This window comes from Podarcis bocagei, assembly GCF_964188305.1.
Source record: "Podarcis bocagei genome assembly, chromosome: Z".
Taxonomy (NCBI): domain Eukaryota; kingdom Metazoa; phylum Chordata; class Lepidosauria; order Squamata; family Lacertidae; genus Podarcis; species Podarcis bocagei.
Window position 1 is genome coordinate 32271277 of NC_138140.1, and position 19888 is coordinate 32291164.

The window sequence follows — 19888 nt, forward strand, 5'->3', positions numbered from 1 at the left end:
AAATAGAGCCCCCTTCAATTACAATTTGGCAGAAGCTAACTTTGGTTTTAAAACATGACTACCGGAATTTATGGCCAGGCTGCAATGGAAGTGACTATTTTGAATAAGATTAGCTGTTCTTGATGGGGGATGCTTGGACAGTGTTTATAAATCAACAGAGGTGCTACTCAGTGGTTTATAATGGTCCACTTCAGACCATCTACCATCATCACATAAGCGGTATATTATGATAAACGCAAAACAGTGGCGGGAGATTAAAAGTAATAAGATCCACCCAGGGTAATGAATCCAGGCAGCATTGGCACACAAAGTACTTCAAAAGTTTCATTTGACTCACAGCTTCTCGCTGCCCCCCTCCCATTATGCTTTCTATCTAACTCCTATCAGAAAGGAGAGATTTAAAGTTTACACAGCATAGCGAGGATCAGATTTACAAGTGGGACCAATATTCCATTCCTCCTTCTCGTATGCCATAACACCCAAGAATATTGTTTAGGATTTATGGATTTAAATTTTGAGGAGCAAATCCAAGTGGTAGTTTTCATCTTTTATTTCTCCAAATTTTAGTTTTATTTATTGATGGAAGCCTATCCCTGTCTTGCAAACGCTCTTGGAAGCAACAGGTACCTGTCCAGCCAGAATAAATGAAAGTGGGAAATGTGTTTTATGCAATTCGATCTGGAAGGACTCAAAACACATAGCTACTGTAACGGGAGGGGGAAACATCCCATTCTAAGCTGCATTTCAATAGAAGATGAGAATTATTAGATATATTTTACTTACTCAAAGTGTTCAGACAGTGCTTTAGAGAGCTGACAATTCTTAGTACATTTTTCCAGGTCCATTTCTCGTTTACCGGGAGATTGGAAAACCACTTGCTCTGGATAGGGTTGCACTCCCTCTGAAGGAGCAAGAGTGTAGCTTGGGGGGGGGGGTACTCCTGGATACATCTTTGTCATTAGAGGCCCAAGTATTCTCTGTGGGTATGAGTGCATTTTACCAACTTAGCATGGTTCACTAGCTGCGGCCATTCCTGGACAGGGATAGCCTGATCATTGTAGTTCATGTGGTGGTAACCTCAAAGTTGGATTGCTGCAATGCATTTTATATGGGGCTGCCCTTCACAGAATCATAGAGTTGGAATAGACCACAAGGGCCATTGAGTCCAACCCCCTGCCAAGCAGGAAACACCATCAGAGCACTCCTGACATATGGTTGTCAAGCCTCTGCTTAAATACCTCCAAAGTAGGAGACTCCACCACACTCCTTGGCAGCAAATTCCACTGTCGAACAGCTCTTACTGTCAGGAAGTTCTTCCTAATGTTTAGGTGGAATCTTCTTTCTTGTAGTTTGGATCCATTGCTCCGTGTCCGCTTCTCTGGAGCAGCAGAAAACAACCTTCTCCCTCCTCTATATGACATCCTTTTATATATTTGAACATGGCTATCATATCACCCCTTAACCTCCTCTTCTCCAGGCTAAACATGCCCAGCTCCCTTAGCCATTCCTCATAAGGCATCATTTCCAGGCCTTTGACCATTTTGGTTGCCCTCCTCTGGACACGTTCCAGTTTGTCAGTGTCCTTCTTGAACTGTGGTGCCCAGAACTGGACACAGTACTCCAGGTGAGGTCTGACCAGAGCAGAATACAGTGGCACTATTACTTCCCTTGATCTAGATGCTATACTCCTATTGATGCAGCCCAGAATTGCATTGGCTTTTTTAGCTGCCGCGTCACACTGTTGGCTCATGTCGGCCTGGTTTGAAAGCTTCAGCTGGAGCAGAATGTAGCATATGGATTGCTGATGGGGGCATCTGGCAAACAACATGTGACACTATTGTTAAAACATCTGCACTGGCTGCCCATCTACTACTCAGCCGGCTTCAAGTTCCTTGTATCAATTTACAAAGCCCTGAACAAGTTATGGCTGAATCCTTATATCCCAGCTCAATCAAGGGATGCAGGTGGCGCTGTGGTCCAAACCACTGAGCCTCTTGGACTTGCTGATCAGAAGGTTGGCAGTTCGAATCCACACGATGGGGTGAGCTCTCATTGCTCTGTCCCAGCTCCTGCCAACCTAGCAGTTTGAAAGCGCACCAGTGCAAGTAGATAAAAAGGTACAACTGGAGTGGGAAATGGTGTTTCCATGCACTCTGGTACTCATCACAGTCCTCCATACACCAGTTGCATTTTAGTCATGCTGGTCACATGACCCAGAAAGCTGTCTGTGGACGAACGCCAGCTCCCTCGGCATGAAAAGTGTGATGACCACTGCAACCCCATAGTTGCCTTTGACTGGATTTAACCGTTATCCCAGCTCAATCACTGCAGGAGCATCGTTGGTTGTTCACTGAGTTGTTGAGGCTTGATTGACAATAATAAAATGAACCTGTAGTGCTACTGGCCCGGTACTGTGAAATATTCTTCCAACAGGGATTCAACAGGCACCTTCTGTGCCACCTTTTAAACACCTGCTGAAAACCTCTTTATTCCATCAGGCTTATACAGGCAATTAAGCCATCGTATTTCCACAATAGTTAGCCGGTTTTTGACAGTAACCTTTTATAGTGTTTTTACTGTATGGCTTTATATGTACAATTGTTGTAAACAACTCTGATATTCTTTAGGAATAACGGTATATAAATAGATTTATTCACTGAAAATACATGCACAGTTTTGAAATCAGAAGGCTATTTTAAGTGTATTCAAGAACATGTAAAATAGGGTTAGGTGCTGCCTATATCTGAGCCTTCCTACCAATCCTCTGCCAGTCCCAATTCAGAGAAGGGTGATATTCAGTTGTTATTCCCTCACAGGCTAACACCATGGCTAAGGAGAGATTTGCAGGCTCTCACACACTCTCCTGCAATTGTTCTCACTCCTGGAAGAGGTGAACAACTGACATATGAGAGTCCATGTTTTCCTACTTATTTATTTAAAGTATTTATTATCCATCATTCATCACAAGGTCCCATACAACCAATGAGATACTGAAAGGGGTGAGGGAATCTCATGCAAAAAGCTCCAGTGTAAATTGCAGAAAAGGGGGATACTTAAACTAATTCTAGGGGAATGTGTCTCAGATAATATCATGTTGTTTAGTGATCACAACAAAAATAAATGTCCCTAAAGGTATCATACAACAGTTAATACAAGGTGAAACCACAATCTGTTATGCGCAAGAAGACAAGCATTAAGTCCCACAAGATGTAACAAATATGGCAATTAGTTAGAAGACTTACGAATCCACGTGGAGAACCCGTTGGCCACTTCTTGAACATGCGGCTGCTATGATAGATTCAGGCAAACCTGTGAGGGAGGGAGAAATGGGCACCACTGTTATACCAGACCAGCTGAGAGCTGCCCCTTCAGGCACATCATCCCTACATTCAGAGGAAGGAATCATGAAGCTTTTAATGGGGGGAGGGGTTCTAATATTTTAAAGTTCTCTTTTCCATCCCTGTTTACCTCTTCTCCCCCACCTTTAGGCACACATTCCAGCCAGGCAGAAGCACTCAAGAAGACCACAGAGCAGGAGTGGGGAAGGGCGCTGCATGGGGAAGTTGAGTCCCAAGGGCTATATAAAGCAGTCCAGAGAGCTGCATTTGGTCCCAGGGCTCAAGGTTCCTCACCCTTGTTCTATGTGCACATAACAGGGTTGCTTTTGCTTCTGCACTGTAATGGAAAGCGACACCAAAGCTGTCTATCACGTAAGACCATAAAGAAGACCAAGCCGAAGCCTTGTAGATGAGCTTTACGCAAGTTCAGCAAAATGACTCCATAACAAGATCAGAAATCGGTATGAAACCAGGAAGCATTCTAATCTATTTCATATCTTAAGGTGCCCTTAAGGTAGAAATTCAGACTTTCAGCAACTTTTTAGTCATTTTTAAGGCCTACCATTTTGACAGATAGTGGAAGATTTAATCTCAGCTGGCAAAAGGGAGGGGGGAGTTATGAAGGTTCAATGCAAGTTCCCAACATCAATGGCTGTTTTGTTGTGATGGAACACCATTTTAACACTTGGGTTTTACCCCAGGGTGGGGAGGAGAAAAAGGATTGCTATGCTAGGAATAGATGAAAGTTTATTTTGCCTAGTAGACAATTCTGAAGGCATTGGGAGTTTCACACCACAGGCCAGAATCCTTTTTCCTTAAGCAGTGTTTCAAACTTACACAAGTGTCCCCAGTTCTATGAGCCAATTAGCATATTGATTTCCATTGAAGAAACACTATTTGGGCGAAGCTTCCAGCTACTTTCGTTGACACATTGCCGGTATCTCAGAATGGTGCATTGCAACAGACAACGCCTGTAGTTTATGCTTGTTTGGCTACGCGAGCTTTTCAAATACCTTTAAATCTTAAAGCAATGCATACCAAGATTTCAAAATCACCATCTGTAATCAAGTAACAACCACCTTGCATTTGCTACCTTTCATCCAGAAATCCCTATGAGCTATTTTACGAGTTAAATATAAAAGGCTTTTTGCTGTCAGATTTGAAAGTAATATTAATAAAATGTTAGCAGTTTATAATCTAGGAAATGAATGCTGAATGCAACTGTAAAGGAAAAGCAGGCAAAATTACCCTTTTCCAATTTGGGATGGGGCAACCTTCCAATTAAATTTGAGTTCGTCTAAAGAGCTTTGACTTAAAACATTACCAAGAAGCATTTTAAATATTTAGCGATGAGCTTGGAACTTGCAGATTCAAAGTTTGATCAAGAGGAGAAGAGCTAGTCATAATATCACTGGTATATTGTTTAAACAACTGATAATTCAGGCCTCAGATTGGTCTTATACATCACTCCACCAGGCTGTCCTAACCAAAATGGCAGCCAACACTGTATGACTCAAACATATGATCATGGTACTGAAAACAAAGTTTATTAAATGCCCATATGCTGGTGCAGCAAGCTGCTCACCATGGACATGGCCTCTAGATGAACAGGAAAGGATTAAGCAAACAGTGAATGTGGAAAAGGGGCAAAGGGTGCTTTTCCACATAGTGAGTGGGCAAGAAGATGCTATGACTTTACTTAGCATGCCAGGTTCTCAACATGCTGGGGCATGTCACCAGTGGTGGAAGCCCCAAACACTCACAGTGAGTCTGCCAGTCAGGAGCATCTTGAGCCAGAGACACCTAAACTGGGATTCCCGGAAGAACCAGCTCCCTTTACATCAGAGGCCCCATGCACCCCAGTGTCTGCTTGCTAGCACAGACAATACAATGCAGCAGCTGACTGAGAGGCAACTGAGTGCAAGCTGGAGGATTGCTCATCAGGAAGTGGGTGGAGCCTCAGAGGAGCATAGAAGGTCTGCTTGGAGCTATCCAAGGTACTGCAACTCCAACCTGACCAAAAAAACCAAAAAGCACCTGTTGTGGTCAGGGGTCACACTGACACCATACATCATCATCATTACTACTACTACAATTTATTACCCACCCTTCACCAGAAGATCCCAGGGCAGGTTACAACAATTAAAACACAGCATTAATATTAAAGGATAACATAACACTGTATGAACAAAAATAAGGTGGGTCCAAAAAATACACATCTCAAGTGTCAAAAGCCAGGGTGAACAGGTGTGTCTTCAGCATTCACTGAAAGCTGTATAATGAAAGAGACAGATGCACCTGTGTGGGGAAGAAGTTCCACAGCTTAGGGGCTGCCACACAGAAGGCCCTTTCCCAGGTCACCATCCCCTGAGCCTCTGAGGACAGAGAAACTACCTTCTGCAGATCTTAGTGCCCAAGAGGATCTGTAGGGAAGAAGATGCTCTTTCAAGTATTTGAGACGTTAGTCATTTAGGGCTTTACACACTAATGTGAGCACTAACTAACAACCAGTTAAAGCTCTGTTACACCATGACTTCCCCAGAAAACTGTAGTTTGTTAAGTATGCTGAGAGTTGTTAGGGGGCCCTCATAAAGCTACAATTCCCAACACTCTTAACAAACTGCAGTTCCTAAGACCTCAGCCCTTTTCCTCCTGAGTACTCCTTGTCTTGTCACCCTAGCAATGTGGGGGCCACTGCGCTAAAAACTCTTCCTGACCCACAGATGGGGTGCCCTCATGCCAGGTTCAGTGCACACCAGGGCTGCCTCAGGGCATCAGATGTTATTTTCACAGCCCAAAAAGGCATTAAGCTGCAGCATCTCCCACACTACAAAAGGTAGACTGAGAAAGGGGTCCTGCAGACGGGTAGTATGCCAAAAGGAAAACAGGTTTACAGAATGGACCCCCCATTCCCCCAAAAAAGAAAACACTGACTGTGGCTCTGCAAGTGAGATATTCCTGCTAACTTTAGAGAACTGACTCCTTTGCTGCTCTAATAATATTTAGTTCAGTAGAATCCTAGTTCAGTAGAGTTGGCAGGGGTCACTATGGTCATCTAGTCCAACCCCCTACAATGCAGGAATCTTTTGCCCAACGTGGGGCTCAAAATTCAACAGAGCACCTGGGATTGCACTTTTTTTCTTATAAATTCCTGCCCACAGCCATCCCTGGGTGGGCTCAAACCACCAACCTTAACAGCCAGGCACACTGAACCACTGCGCCACAGAGATATTTCTATTATTCTGTAACACAGGGTTGGCAAAACTGTGGCCCTCCAGATGTTGTTGGAATGCAACTCATATCCCCCCATATCATTGGTGCTGCTGGCGGGGGTTGAAGGGAGCTGGAACCTAGCAACATCTGAAGGGCCACAGCTTCCTCAACGCTTTTTAATAAAATCTTCCTGGTGAGCCCTACAACAAAGTGGCAAATCTTTTTCAGACTTCCAGGATTAATGTATCTCAATTCTAGCTCAGGGATGGGGAAGTTGTGGCTCTCCAGATGTTGCCGGACTCCCATCAGCCCCAGTCAGGATGGCCAGTGGCTAGGGCTGATGGGAGTTGCATTCCAGCAACAAATGAAGAGCCACAGATTTCTTCACCCCTGCCAACCATCTCCACAGAGTTTTAGCTAACCTTGCATCACAAGCAAGCAGAGCTAGAACTTAAGCCAATAACCTACTTCAGAAGCTCACAAATCTGTATGGCATTGAATAAAATAGCTGTATGACAATATGAAAAACAAGTTCACACCATCTAGTTTTGAGAGGTCCCCACCCTCCACCCTGCGCCAGATGCTTAAATATTTGCTTGCGTAAAATGAAGCCCACTTGCTTACAAAAATTTGAACTATGGAAACATTACAGCAGGAAATGCATTATGATGGAACTGAGGAAGATCATGCACCCAAATATTCAGTAGTAATCAAAACATTTAAGGTTGTGTATGTGTGACAGAGAAAGTGTGTGTGTTTTGCAGGGAGCTAAAACCAGCGCCCCCAATGTTTCACTTTGTACCTCATCTTTTGGTTAGTTTGCCACAATAGATTTTTAAAACTGTATTAGTATCTGGAATTGATTTTTCTTAACACTATACTTACATAAGATAAACATAAAATAAAGTACTACCACCACTCCCGGCATATCGAACAATAAATAATAGATTCCCCTGACAGGACTTTGATGACTGGGCAAAGCCCAAATGCTTTCAGCCAAAATCATATGGAGCCATAAATCACTCTTTATTTTATAGAATATTTCAAAATGGATCCCTGCTTTCTACCTTGAAAGTCATTTCATGTGTTATTTATAACTAGAGAAGACTAGAAAAAGAAAAGAGGGGGGAAATGCATGGAACCAGGAAATTTACAGTGACTCTTTTTTTTTTTTTAAAGAATAACTTCTTTTTCAGAGACAGAAAAAGAGGTGGGAATAGATTGACTCGGGCACAAAGAAAGAGAACCCAAACTCTTTTCAGAAGGGAATGTGTTTTATCTGATAACTTAACAGATTTGCGGTTTAGTTTTACTGGTTATAATGCTAGGACTCTTGTCCTCATTTCAAGCTGTGGTTCCTGTGCTGGAGAAGACGGTCAGATCAGGGTGAAGGGTAGGCGTAACCATGGACAACTGGGGATGGACCCAGAGGAACAGAGCTGGTCATATCATAGTCCCAGAATATTAAGGAGTCATCAAGGGAGGAGGGCTCTGGGGAGGGATACAGTGGGATGCCTTTTCCATGCCCCGTTCTGTCTCCCTGTCATCTACCTCGGTGCTTCGTGCTCATCTTGTCAGCGGCTTCAAGGCCAACTTCAACTCCGAATCTGGCTTTACCTCCAGAACTACGAGGGCCTTCCCCCAGCTTACTTTCCCAAGAGGAGCCTGCTGCCCCATCTGCTCCAGAAGTGTTGCTAATGTCTCTTCTGTCGTCTAGGTCATGGAGAAGCCAGAGTTGGCATGACCAGACAATGCAGGCTCAGCCTTCTCCAAGGAGTGTTTGCTTGCTTGCCCAGTCCAAGGAACAGCCTGATTTGCAGCACCAAGTTGTGCCTGCCCCATTCCTATATAATGGAATTGCAGGGGGCATGTCACTTACTGGATCAACATCTTAGCTTACCTGGCTTTGCATGGAACCTACTGTGTCTTCTAACTCTTGCTTCTTCTTCTTTTTTACTATGTACCAATTTCAGCAATTAGGAATTTATATGCAGTATTCATATCTACAATCTGAGTTCAAGTTCTTCATTCAGTGAGAACCAGGACACAAGTGTTCCTCTTACACTACTTAAATTTCAGCAGTAACACAACAACGAATGCCATCACACATGCTGCCATTCTCTCACCCTTTCCGCATATTACCTCATGATTCACCATATGGTATGGTGAATTCTACCCAAAATTTCATGAGGGGGTTGTGTGATTTATTAATACCACAAGAAACAAACAATGCTAAAACCAAACAGGGAAAATACAGAATGAAGACAAGTCTTGCATTTTCAACCTACATCCCTAGAGTTTAAAAGTTTTGCACTCTCAGAATCCAAGCTTAGCTCCCCAATGAGTCCCATCAAACTCTACTTAAAAGGCTGCACTTAGGAATTATCTATTTATGTTCCAAAGTCAACTAGTGTTGTGAGCTAGAACAGGAATGGGGAACCTCAAGTCTTAAGGTCCCAGTGCTGCCCCAGGCCACACACATACACTGAGCCACAACATTCATGAGCCCTGGCTTGCATTCTCCTTGAATTTTTCTGCCTGGCTACAATGCATCCTTAGATCAGAGGGGGGAATATGTGAATTTGTAGAAACTAACCTTCTGTACATAGGGAAATTTGCATTCATTGTTTTGCCTGTTTTTGCCTCTGGGTCTGCACACAGCTCCTGAAAGGGAATGTGGCTCTCAGACTGAGAAAAAAGTTCCCTCTTCCTGAGCTACAATATCTGACAGTAGCATTCAATAGTGAAAAACACAAACACTTTCAGAAGCAGGCAGCTGGAGCTAATCAGCCCACTGATCACAATATTACCTTGTATTTATGCCATAGGCGACAAGGAACTGAGTGAAGGCAACTGTATGAAATTCCATATATAAGAGTGAAAGGGCTGGGAGGGAGGGAAGGAGCAGAACACTACTTCCCTCCTCTGCAACAAACAAGAAACACAGAGGGCAGCCAGGGGGCAGAATTCTCCATCCATCCTCTGCCAGTCCCCAGCAAACTAGTGTATACATACAGTGGTACCTTGGTTTACGTTCCAAAAGTCCATTCTTAAACCAAAGAGTTCTTAAACCAAGGCGTGCTTTCCCATAGCAGCAGGGGCTCAATTTACAAATGGAACACACACGACAAGAAGTGGAACATGTTCTTATTCCAAGGCAAAGTTCACAAACCAAAACACCTACTTCCGGGTTTGCAGCGTTCTTAATCCAAGTTGTTCATAAACTAAGCTGTTCTTAAACCAAGGTACCACTGTATTTCGCAGGCTAGTTACTTCTGGCAGCTTATTCACAAGTCTGTACTAATACAAGCATCCTTATTTAAACTGGAGTAACAAGAACTTTGGTGGTACCAATCTACCACCAAGGTAAAGAGGAGGGCCACATTTCCTAGCAGGCAGTCTTCTGGGGGGCCACATGTCAGTGGTGGGTGGGACAACATATCTGACTCTTATCTTTACGCAATAGGCTACATTCCAACTACACAAAAGTCAGAGGCTTCTACATGTACATCTTTCCATATGTAAAGGAGGCATTCCCTGGGGAGAGTTCTGAGGGTCAGAGAGAAAGGCTTGGAGGTGCCAGACAGAGGCTTCTCATTGGCACTGTTTACTTTCTACCAGGAGCCAAGGACTGGGTAGGAGGCAAAGCTCAACTGTGATGCTGCTATTAGTAAACAAAGTCCTAAACGACTTGGGGTTATATTTAATGTTCATCATAGAGCAGACACACTGAAATTTATGAACAGGACTAACTTTGGTCCATTAATTTCAATGGGTTCACTCCAAGGAAGACTTAACTGGATACAACCAGTGTGGCTGAAGCACCTGAGAAAACGCTGGTCTAATACTAATGTTTTGTCCCAGAGATGAGGAACTCGTGGCCCTCCAGATGTTGTTGGACTACAACTCCCATCATCCTTGACCACTGGTCACAGAGGACCGTTTGGAAGGCTGGATTCACTTCCCTAGGCTAAAGTTCTCCACTGCTGACCTAGGCGAATGGTGGGGTCTCCCCCACAGAAATATTCGGGGAAAGCTAGAGCATCCCCAAATAACAGCTGTCTAGCTTCTGGATTTCCTGCACCAAGCAGGGAGCTGGACTAGACGGCATGCAACGTCTCTTCTGTGTCATTTATCTCCCAAATTCATAAAATGGGAAGCATTATGACCAACCAACCTACCTACCAACCACACAGGACTATTTGGAAGGTGAGGAAAAGTCTGTTGTGGAACATTATTTTTAAATACATTCAGCATGCAGCAGTTATTTGATACACACAGAGCACAAGTATTAACAGAACGTCTCCATCCAAACACACACACACACACACACACACACACACAAAAGTCAATTCATTATGGCATTAGCTTTCATGGACTGAATATTGTTGTTGTTACTCATTAATCACCTTCCACATTATGAGGCACAAAAATGTAATAAAAACAGCACCAAAAGATAAAAAAGAAACAATACAATGTGGACACCTATAGCAGATACCTATTCATCCAGCTGAGAAAGCTTGTCAGAGCAAAAATGTCTACAATTGTTTCCAGAAAGTGCAGATGGGAGACACCTGTCATATCTCAACAGGAATGTCATGCCACAGAACAGGGCAACCACAGTGAAAGCCCTGCTCCATGTTACTGTGGAGTGGGTTTTCAATATCTTTGAAACTTGAAAGAGAAGCTCTCCTGAAGACTGCAGTGGCCTACCGGGTACATAAGGGACAATGCATTCGCTCAAGATCCAACAGAGAATCTTAAATGGATAAGAAGCCAGGGTGAGAGGGAGGAGATTGTTAGGGTCTGATGCACAAGCAGCTGTGATACAGAAGAAAAAGGGGGCCAGGGGAGAAGTGAACACAAGGTGAAGCTACATCCTTCATACACAACCTCTGGCCATGGTCAGCAAGAGTTAACTGGGATTCATAGAAGCATAAAATTGTTGAGTTGGAAGGCATCAAGAGGGCAATCTAGTCCAACCCCCTGCAATGCAGAAATCCTTTTGCCCAATATGGGGCTCAGATCTACAAACTTGAGATTAAGAGTCTCATGTACTACTGGGATTGCCAACTTTACTTCTGGCATAACTCCTATGCAATGTCACAACAATCAGAATTTCAGCTGGTAAAGACTTTTCCATCACTTCATCTGCAGGCTAGGAAAAAGCTTCACCTGCTTTTGCTCATAACAAGACTTGGAGGCCCTGCAAAAAGGGAGGTTGACAACACTAGCTCGAAATCTTGCTTGTCTGTAGAATGTGTGGGTACATGGAAGCAAGCAGCTTGTTTTCAGCTGCAGTTTCCTATTTGTAAAGACAACCACAAAAACCCAGATGGTTGGTGGAGGTACCCTGGGTGAGAGGCAGGGAAGCAAAGAACTCCCAGGGTGAGAGACTGGGAGAAGAAGAAAAAGCTCCAAGTGAGAGCTGGGAGGCTACACCACCTTCTGTGTGAGACAAAGGTTAAGTGTTGCTTTTGAGGGAAGACTCTGCATTTTCTTTTCTCCGTTTAGGTTTTTATTTAGATTGGTTTCTTTTCCCTTATTGCATCATGAAAAGGATTTTTAAAACCCTATTTAGAAACACACACACACACACACACACACACACACACACCACAACCAAACCTCAAAAATAATAATTACCTTGTGAAAGTGAACACAAGGACTTCATTGCACAACTCATAAGGTGGTGTGCAAATTGTTATTTTTTACTAATAATAATTGTACTGTATTAAACATAGGAATTATACCAAGTAAGAGCTGTTTGACAGCTAGCAGGTTTGCCTCAAACAATGGCTGTCTTTTGCTGGAGGTGTTTAAGCAGAGGCTGGCTGGCCATTTGTAAGAGATGCTGTAGTTAAATGCCTGCATCAAGCAGGGGTTGGACTAGAGACCTCCAAGGTCCCTTCTAATGCCATGATTCTATGACGTGGCCTTAACAACACAGTAAGCCACAGTTTGTCACAAACTATGGTTTAATTGTGAGAGTGACTCCCTGTGCGGCTCTACGGCTGCATTTTTATGTTGTGAACTGCCCTGAGATCTGCGAATGAAGGGTGGTATTTAATAAAATTTATTCATTAAACAAATTTAATAATTTCACAAACAAGCCAATGTCACCTGAACGCTGACCACAAACCAAGGTTTATTCTCAGATACTCCTATCTGATTGTTCCTTTGGGATGAAGGGTGGGGCATAAATTGGATAAGTAACAATAATGATATCAAACAGGCAGGAAAGTTGAAGTATTTGAGAAGGCCTATATTTAATGAACTGAAAGGGGCTTTCCCTGAATCTACCAAAGCCGATTACATGAGCAGTGGAGCAGACCCCCCTCAGGAGGTGGTGGACTCTCCTTGGAGGTTTTCAAGCAGAGGTTGGATGGTCATGGAGGCTTTACAGTATTTCAGATTCATGAGCTGCAGAGGGTTGGACTGGATGACCCTCAGAGTTCCTTCAACTCTAAAATCCTGTGAATAGGCATTTCTTAAAATAGGTTACTGTGTTTTTAGGAAGATGGGGCTGCAATCCTAACCCCACTTACTTTGGAGCGAGCCTCCACTAGTTGCCCTTACTTCTGAATAGGCTGCACCATTGGGAAAGGGGCGTGAGGTAGGGAAAAGGCAGGGGGCAACGGAGGGCAGGTAAAATGGGGCCGGGGTCTCCCGTGTGCGCCTCATTCCTGCTGCCCCAAAGCCCATCGCTCCTCCATACTCACTCCAGCTTCTCACTTCCCAAAGACCGGCCACCCGCCAGCCACGTCTGATTCCCACGTTACATATACACGCGCGCAACCCTACCCACCCCGCCCTTACCCGTTCCTATGACCACCACATCAAACTCCGAGGGCAGGTTATCCGCCATCTTGGGAGGGGGAAAGCGGCCGCTGTCATACGGCAACGCCCCGCCCCTCCGCCCCGCTTGCGTGTCAGCTCCTGGCGGAAGTGAAGCCCCGAGCTAGCTTCGGGCACCGGACGCTATGGAGCGGAGGTTGTTGGAGGGGGTGGCGGTGCATTGTGGGTGATGTAGTCGTTCGCCTAGGCCTCACGAAACACCTTTTTACCTGGTTAAAAAAAACCTCTCTCCCAGGTAAAGGAAGGGAGAGAGGGGGGAACTATTATTTTTTAAATGTAAATGTTCATCTGAAGAGCACAGGGAGCTTTACAGTATAAAAACAATAACACCCCCCCCCATCAAATGTCATGAATTAATGTGGCGCCTGATACTCTGGCCTCCAAATCCCATCAGCCCCAGCCGGGATGGTCAATGGGCAGGGATGATGGGAGTTGCAGTCCAGCAACGTCTGGCGGGAACTTTTTTGCATACAGTCCTTACCTATATGCGAACCATCAGTTCGCAGCCCGTGAAAAAAGCGTGAAGACTGAACCTCTCTTCGGTTAATGTAAACCAAAAACTATGCTGCTCAGTGTCGATTTGCTTGGATGTAATTTTGCTTTGCTTTTTAAAAAATGTTTTATCTCAGAGCAACCAGATTTCTGGATTGTCACAAACCACACAACTTTTGTTGACGCTCCTTACCTGCAATGGTATAGGGAAAAATAATATTGCCAGAAGCAAAGTTCCTTCCTTTCTTTGCCTTCTCCATACATGCATACGTAGACGAAAAAAGTTAATGCCTGTTCAAATCATGGGCTGTTTTATCACCCATCACTGCTGTTTCAAAGGGTTGCCAAGTGTATGTTTCGTGTGCATGTCAGTTCTTAACTGAATTTAGGGGGAAGCGGGGCAGATTGATACAGAAAAATTCACTCCTATTTTATGTAACTGGACTCTGAGTATATTTCAGTAACAAACATGAGTCAAATAATAAAAAATTTGGCTTGACATAACTAATCAATATTATAATAGCAATCAAAAGAACCATTAAAGTTAGAAGATAATGAGAATATAATTACTTCAGTAAAAAATGGGTTTGTATCAGTCTGCCCCACCTATGGGGCACTTTGATACATTGGAGGGAGACTTTGATACAAAGTGTAAATTGTATGAGAATGGTAGTTATTTGCAAAAAAAATTAATGAAAAACAATTTTTATTGTGAGAGATTATATAATCAACCTTACAATTTGCTACTTAAAATCTAAATTATGTATCAAAACTAACAATGTTTCACATATTTCATAGACTTTATGGCAGGTTTTCTTAACAAAACATCAAAACTTATATTAATCTTTCCTCAAACACCTATCCATTTTTTTAAAAAAAAACTTTGAAAAACTTAAAAAGTATAAAAACTCACATTAGGTAGTCACAAAATAGTAATTTAAACAAAAAGCTTATAAAAAAGAAGATAATTACTTGATGTTTAGCTTCTATTGCACATCATATCCACTTAAGTCAATAGAAAAAGTATAAAGAGATGATGTTCAAGATGTGCCCTTTGGGAAATTTGGTTTTGGCAAAGGCAAAACAACATCCTTGAAATCAACACTTGCCTTATCTTCTACAATGGGGAAGACAAACACACAAGATCCTGGGTTTTTCCAGAGGGACTTTGGCCACGTAGTAAACAGTTTTTTTTTCTTTTCAAATTTAATGAGTTGAGAGATTTCATACAAACTTGTATATCGGGGCACTATTGTACACTAGCGGGGCACTTTTATATGTATCAATGTGCCTCGTGTCTTAGTGTATCAAAGTGCCCCAATAGACATTTTCAAAAAAACTAACAATTATTACTAAAATCACCAAACTTATTTAAAAATAATGTGTAATCCTAATTACCTGTACTGAGTGAAATAACTTACCTTTGGTATTTTTAAATCTTAACTAAACGACGTAAAACAGTGTTGGAACACTTTTACATTTCATTTAATTTTTTTAGTTGGCCATGCTAAAAACACACCTACTCTTATCAAACGCCAACAGCTAGCTGGCGGGCAGTGCGGTCGCAACTGTTGTACTCACACCTGTATAGACACATTTTAGTGCTGTCGCGACACGAATAACATTTCTCGATATTGAAATATTGTCAGTGTATTAACGTGCCTCGTGCATCAATGTGCCCCACTCCCCCCTACTGATTTTATTAATTTGTTTCATAAAATTTATACACTGCTTGATTATTATTATTATTTTAAAAAAATAATCAACATCAAAGCAGTTTTCAAGAAGATAAAACAAGAATTCAATAAAATCATGCAAAAGTAAAAATGCCAAAAAGATTAAAATTACTTCAGCTTCCTGAGCATTTAGGTAGGCTTGTGTAACAAAAACATTTTAAGCAGGCACTGAAAAGAGTGCAGTGAAGATACCCGCTTGATATCAATAGGCAGGGAGTTCCAAAGTGTAGGTGCTGCCACGCCAAACAACTGAGTCTTACAAATTGCCATTATCAGAACTTTTCTGCAGTTCATTATTGTCTTACTTCACTAGCTCCCCCCCCCACTCAACCCGTCTGTTGTCATTATTATTAAGGTTATTAGTTGCTTCTTTTTTACAAAAACAATTCACAGAGACTTGTAAAGGTAAATAAATAACATACATTAAAACCAGCTTAAAGCAAAACAAATAAAAATCGAAAACATTAATATTTTAAAAAAAACAAGATCAAAGCACCCGACCCTCTGAAGGAGGCCACAGATAATTAAAAGCTAATGTCCGGGGGGGGGGGAGTTTTTTCTGGGTGCCTAAAGATACCTCTACTTACGTTCACCTCTGGTTACGTATCCTTCTGGATACGCACGTGGCAAACCCGGAAGTATTTTTCTGGGTTTTGCTGTGTGCACATGCGCAAAAGCGATGTACCGCTGCACAGTGGCGTAGCGTGGGGGGTGCCAGGGGTGCCGGCCGCACTGGGCGCAACATTTGGGGGCGCGCGTTTGGCCGGCCCTCCTCGAGAAAGCAGGAACCCCACTGTCCTCGGACCTCCTCCGAAAGCTGGCGGTGGGGCGGAGAGACCTCCTCCCACCGCCAGCCTTCGGAAGGCTGCTCCGAAGCCTGGCGGTGCGGAGAGACCTTCTCCCCGCGCCAGCCTTCGGAAGGCTGCTCCGAAGCCTGGCGGTGGGGCGGAGAGACCTTCTCCCCGTGCCAGCCTTCGGATGGCTGCTCCGAAGCCTGGCGGTGGGGCGGAGAGACCTTCTCCCCGCACCAGCCTTCGGAAGGCTGCTCCGAAGCCAGGCGGTGGGGCGGAGAGACCTTCTCCCCGCGCCAGCCTTCGGATGGCTGTCCTGAAGACTTGTGGTGGGAGCAGTGGCGTAGCGTGGGGTGCAGGGGGGGCCTGCCGCACCTGGCACAACATCTGGGGGGCGCGCGGAAGAGACTCGAGTGCTAAAATCCACGGGTTAGGGGGCGCAAATTACTTGCCTTGCCCATGGTGCTGAGAACCCACGCTACGCCACTGCCGCCGCACGCACATGCACAGAAGCATTCCCTCCGGTTGCAGAAACCTCGGGATCCAACCAGAGCTCCAGAACGGATCCCGTCTGCAACCGGAGGTACCACTGCATAATGATGGCGCCAAGCGAGCCTCCAGATGGAGAGCATAGGGTTGCCTAGAAAGTTGAAGTAATTTTAATCTGTCTTAATATTTTAACTTTTGTATGTTTTAAAATATGGTTGTGAATTTTTCCTGATTGTATTGTTTTATCTTTCATAAACGGCTTTAAGGGTTTTTTATTTTAAAAAAATCAAGGTCTGTATAATTTTTTATATGGAAATAAATAAATAAATTCCACAGGTGGAGAAATATTCTACTGTGAATGCCAAGTTATATGCACAGATGCAGGTTTTAAACATTCTGTGTTCCAATTACTACACAATGGTACCTCGGGTTAAGAACTTAATTCATTCTGGAGGTCCGATCTTAACCTGTAACTGTTGTTAACCTGAAGCACCACTTTAGCTAATGGGGCCTCCCGCTGCCGCTGCACCGCCGGAGCACGATTTCTGTTCTCATCCTGAAGCAAACTTCTTAACCTGAGGTACTATTTCTGGGTTAGCAGAGTCTGTAACCTGAAGAGTATGCAACCTGAAGCGTATGTAACCTGAAGCGTATGTAACCCGAGGTACCACTGTAATTGAAAGAGATACATCTCATCAAAATGGGGAAGAATGTGTCCAGATAACCTATGCACCTTCTGTTGCTGCTTACGTGCTTAATGAATATAGATGGTCAACTTTAAGGCCTCTGAAGATCTCCCTTTTCAGTGTTCTTTATCTTTACACTGAACAATAGACTAGACACACCTTCAAGCAAAGGACTCCTTCAAATAGATAAGGCATGTCCAACAGGTCAATCGCAATCTACCAGTAGATCGCCAGGGTTCTCCAGGTCGATTGCAGGAGTTAAAAAAGAGATTGCCTGGTTGCTCCTGAGCGATTGTGATGCGCCCAAACCCCAGCGCTATGTCCTATCGGCACCGTTGGCGTTGCTGTTAAAGGTTTTATTCCCTTCGTCTGTGGCAGAGTTGGGGGGAAGAAGAAATGGGTGCGGACTGTAGGGTAGGGTGAGTGATCTAAAAAAGACTCAACAACTCTGGCTTCCTTCCCTAAAAAAAGCTCAATGACTTTGGGCAATGACAATGGGTAGCACACTGCCAGTTTTATTATACTGGGAGTAGATCGCAGTCTCTAAAGAGTTGGACGTGGCTGAAATAGAGGACTATCCTCTGCAAAGTAGGACCCACCACGACCCTACTAGGGAGTATGCTTAGGATTGCAGTCTTACGCTCCTGACCCCTGTGCTACATCAGCTTTTCTTTACCATTGCATAATGTAATGGTATTCAGAATAGCTAAGCTACAGCGCAGCAGTAGGAAAAAACACGTGCTTTTCGTGCAAAAGCTTCCAGGTTTGATCCTTAGTGTCTCCTGGTAGGGCTAGGAAACATCCCCTATCCAAGACCCTGGAGAACTGCTGCCAGTTAGTGCCAACAATAGTGCCAATTAGTGCCAATTAACAGCTGCTGGGAGTCACAAGCGGGGAAAGTGCCATTTGACTCAGATCACACTTGAGGGTTTTTTGCATTGGTGGAAAGCTGTGAGAACAGGATGCTGGGATTGGTGGACCTTTGGCCTGATCCAGCAGGACTTTGGCAACAGTGGAATTTGCTGCCAAGGAGTGTGGTGGAGTCTCCTTCTTTGGAGGTCTTTAAGCAGAGGCTTGTCAACCATATGTCAGGAGTGCTCTGATGGTGTTTCCTGCTTGGCAGGGGGTTGGACTCGATGGCCCTTGTGGTCTCTTCCAACTCTATGATTCTATGATTTTTTTCTATGATTTTCTATGACTCTTATTGCATTCCAGTAGATGGTGCGACTCAGTCTAAGGCACCTTTCTGTGTTTTCCTATGGGAATCTCAGATCAAAAATGATCCCTGTTTAATCATCTCATGCTGTCCATGTTCTTCAGTGTTCACGGTCAGGAAAGTTTTCCTGACTGAAGGCCTGCCTTGCTTGCCAGTAGCAGGATGTTGTGCTAGCTGCGGCTTAGCAGGCCTGGGCCTCCGAAATGTGTGTGAGGAAATACTCAAGTCTTAACACCCGACATCATAAGGGGTAATAACCTGACTGGCAGCCCATTAACGCCTTGTTATAAGCCCCTTGCTTATTCACAAGAGAACACAAAACCACTAATGGAAACCAGAGACCACTTCAGCCTTAAGAATCTGTTAGGCACAGTACGGCTAATGCACAGTCCTGTTGTCAGGCTGGCTAGAAACCTCAAAGACAGAAAAAACAAGGGGATTCCCATCTTGATAATAATAATAATAATATTGTAGAAAAGGGTAACCAACCAAAATGACCAGAGGGCTGGAGCTCAGTTAGCGGCATATTATTTAATGAATAAATTCTCTGACACAACACCACTTAAGAAAGGGAATTAGACAAATATGATTGTGCAATTGAACTTTATAGTTGTCAGTAGATTAGAAGCCTATTTTGGCATCAGGGATATTATATATATATATATGTGTGTGTGTGTGTGTGTGTGTGTGTGTGTGTACACACACACACACACACACACACACACACACATACATACATACACACACCAAAAAAAATACACAAACACATAGTAATGATAATAAGAAATATAAGCGCCCTCTTTGCATTATCACTTATTGCAGGAGTGGGCAACCTCTTGTCTGCCAAAGACAACATCAAAGGCAGATTTAGGGGAGCATGACTGGTTCGGCTGCAACTATGATGTAGAATGGAATACGAGAGACAGGGGGTAACTGAATTTTGGCACTGCACAGGGCACGGCTAAATTTGAGGCCCTAAGGTCTGCCACGACAGCATTTGCAAGTGGAGGCAGCAGAAGGGCACTACTTGGAACTAGAAATGTCATGGATTTATTAATCTGGAATATAG

General features: G+C 43.7%; 1 protein-coding gene across 2 annotated transcripts in view; it reads right to left on the reverse strand.

The window, feature by feature from the left end:
• CHM (CHM Rab escort protein) overlaps positions 1 to 13485 on the reverse strand; it is a 72340-nt gene extending 58855 nt beyond the window's left edge. For both annotated transcript variants that reach the window (XM_081180183.1, XM_081180182.1), the window contains exons 1-2: positions 13371 to 13485; positions 3243 to 3309 (exon numbers count right to left, since the gene is read on the reverse strand). In XM_081180183.1, the coding sequence (XP_081036309.1) occupies positions 3243 to 3309; positions 13371 to 13419 (116 nt within the window). In that variant the 5' untranslated portion in view covers positions 13420 to 13485. The remainder of the gene's footprint in view (positions 1 to 3242; positions 3310 to 13370) is intronic.
• Between the last annotated feature and the right edge of the window lie 6403 nt (positions 13486 to 19888).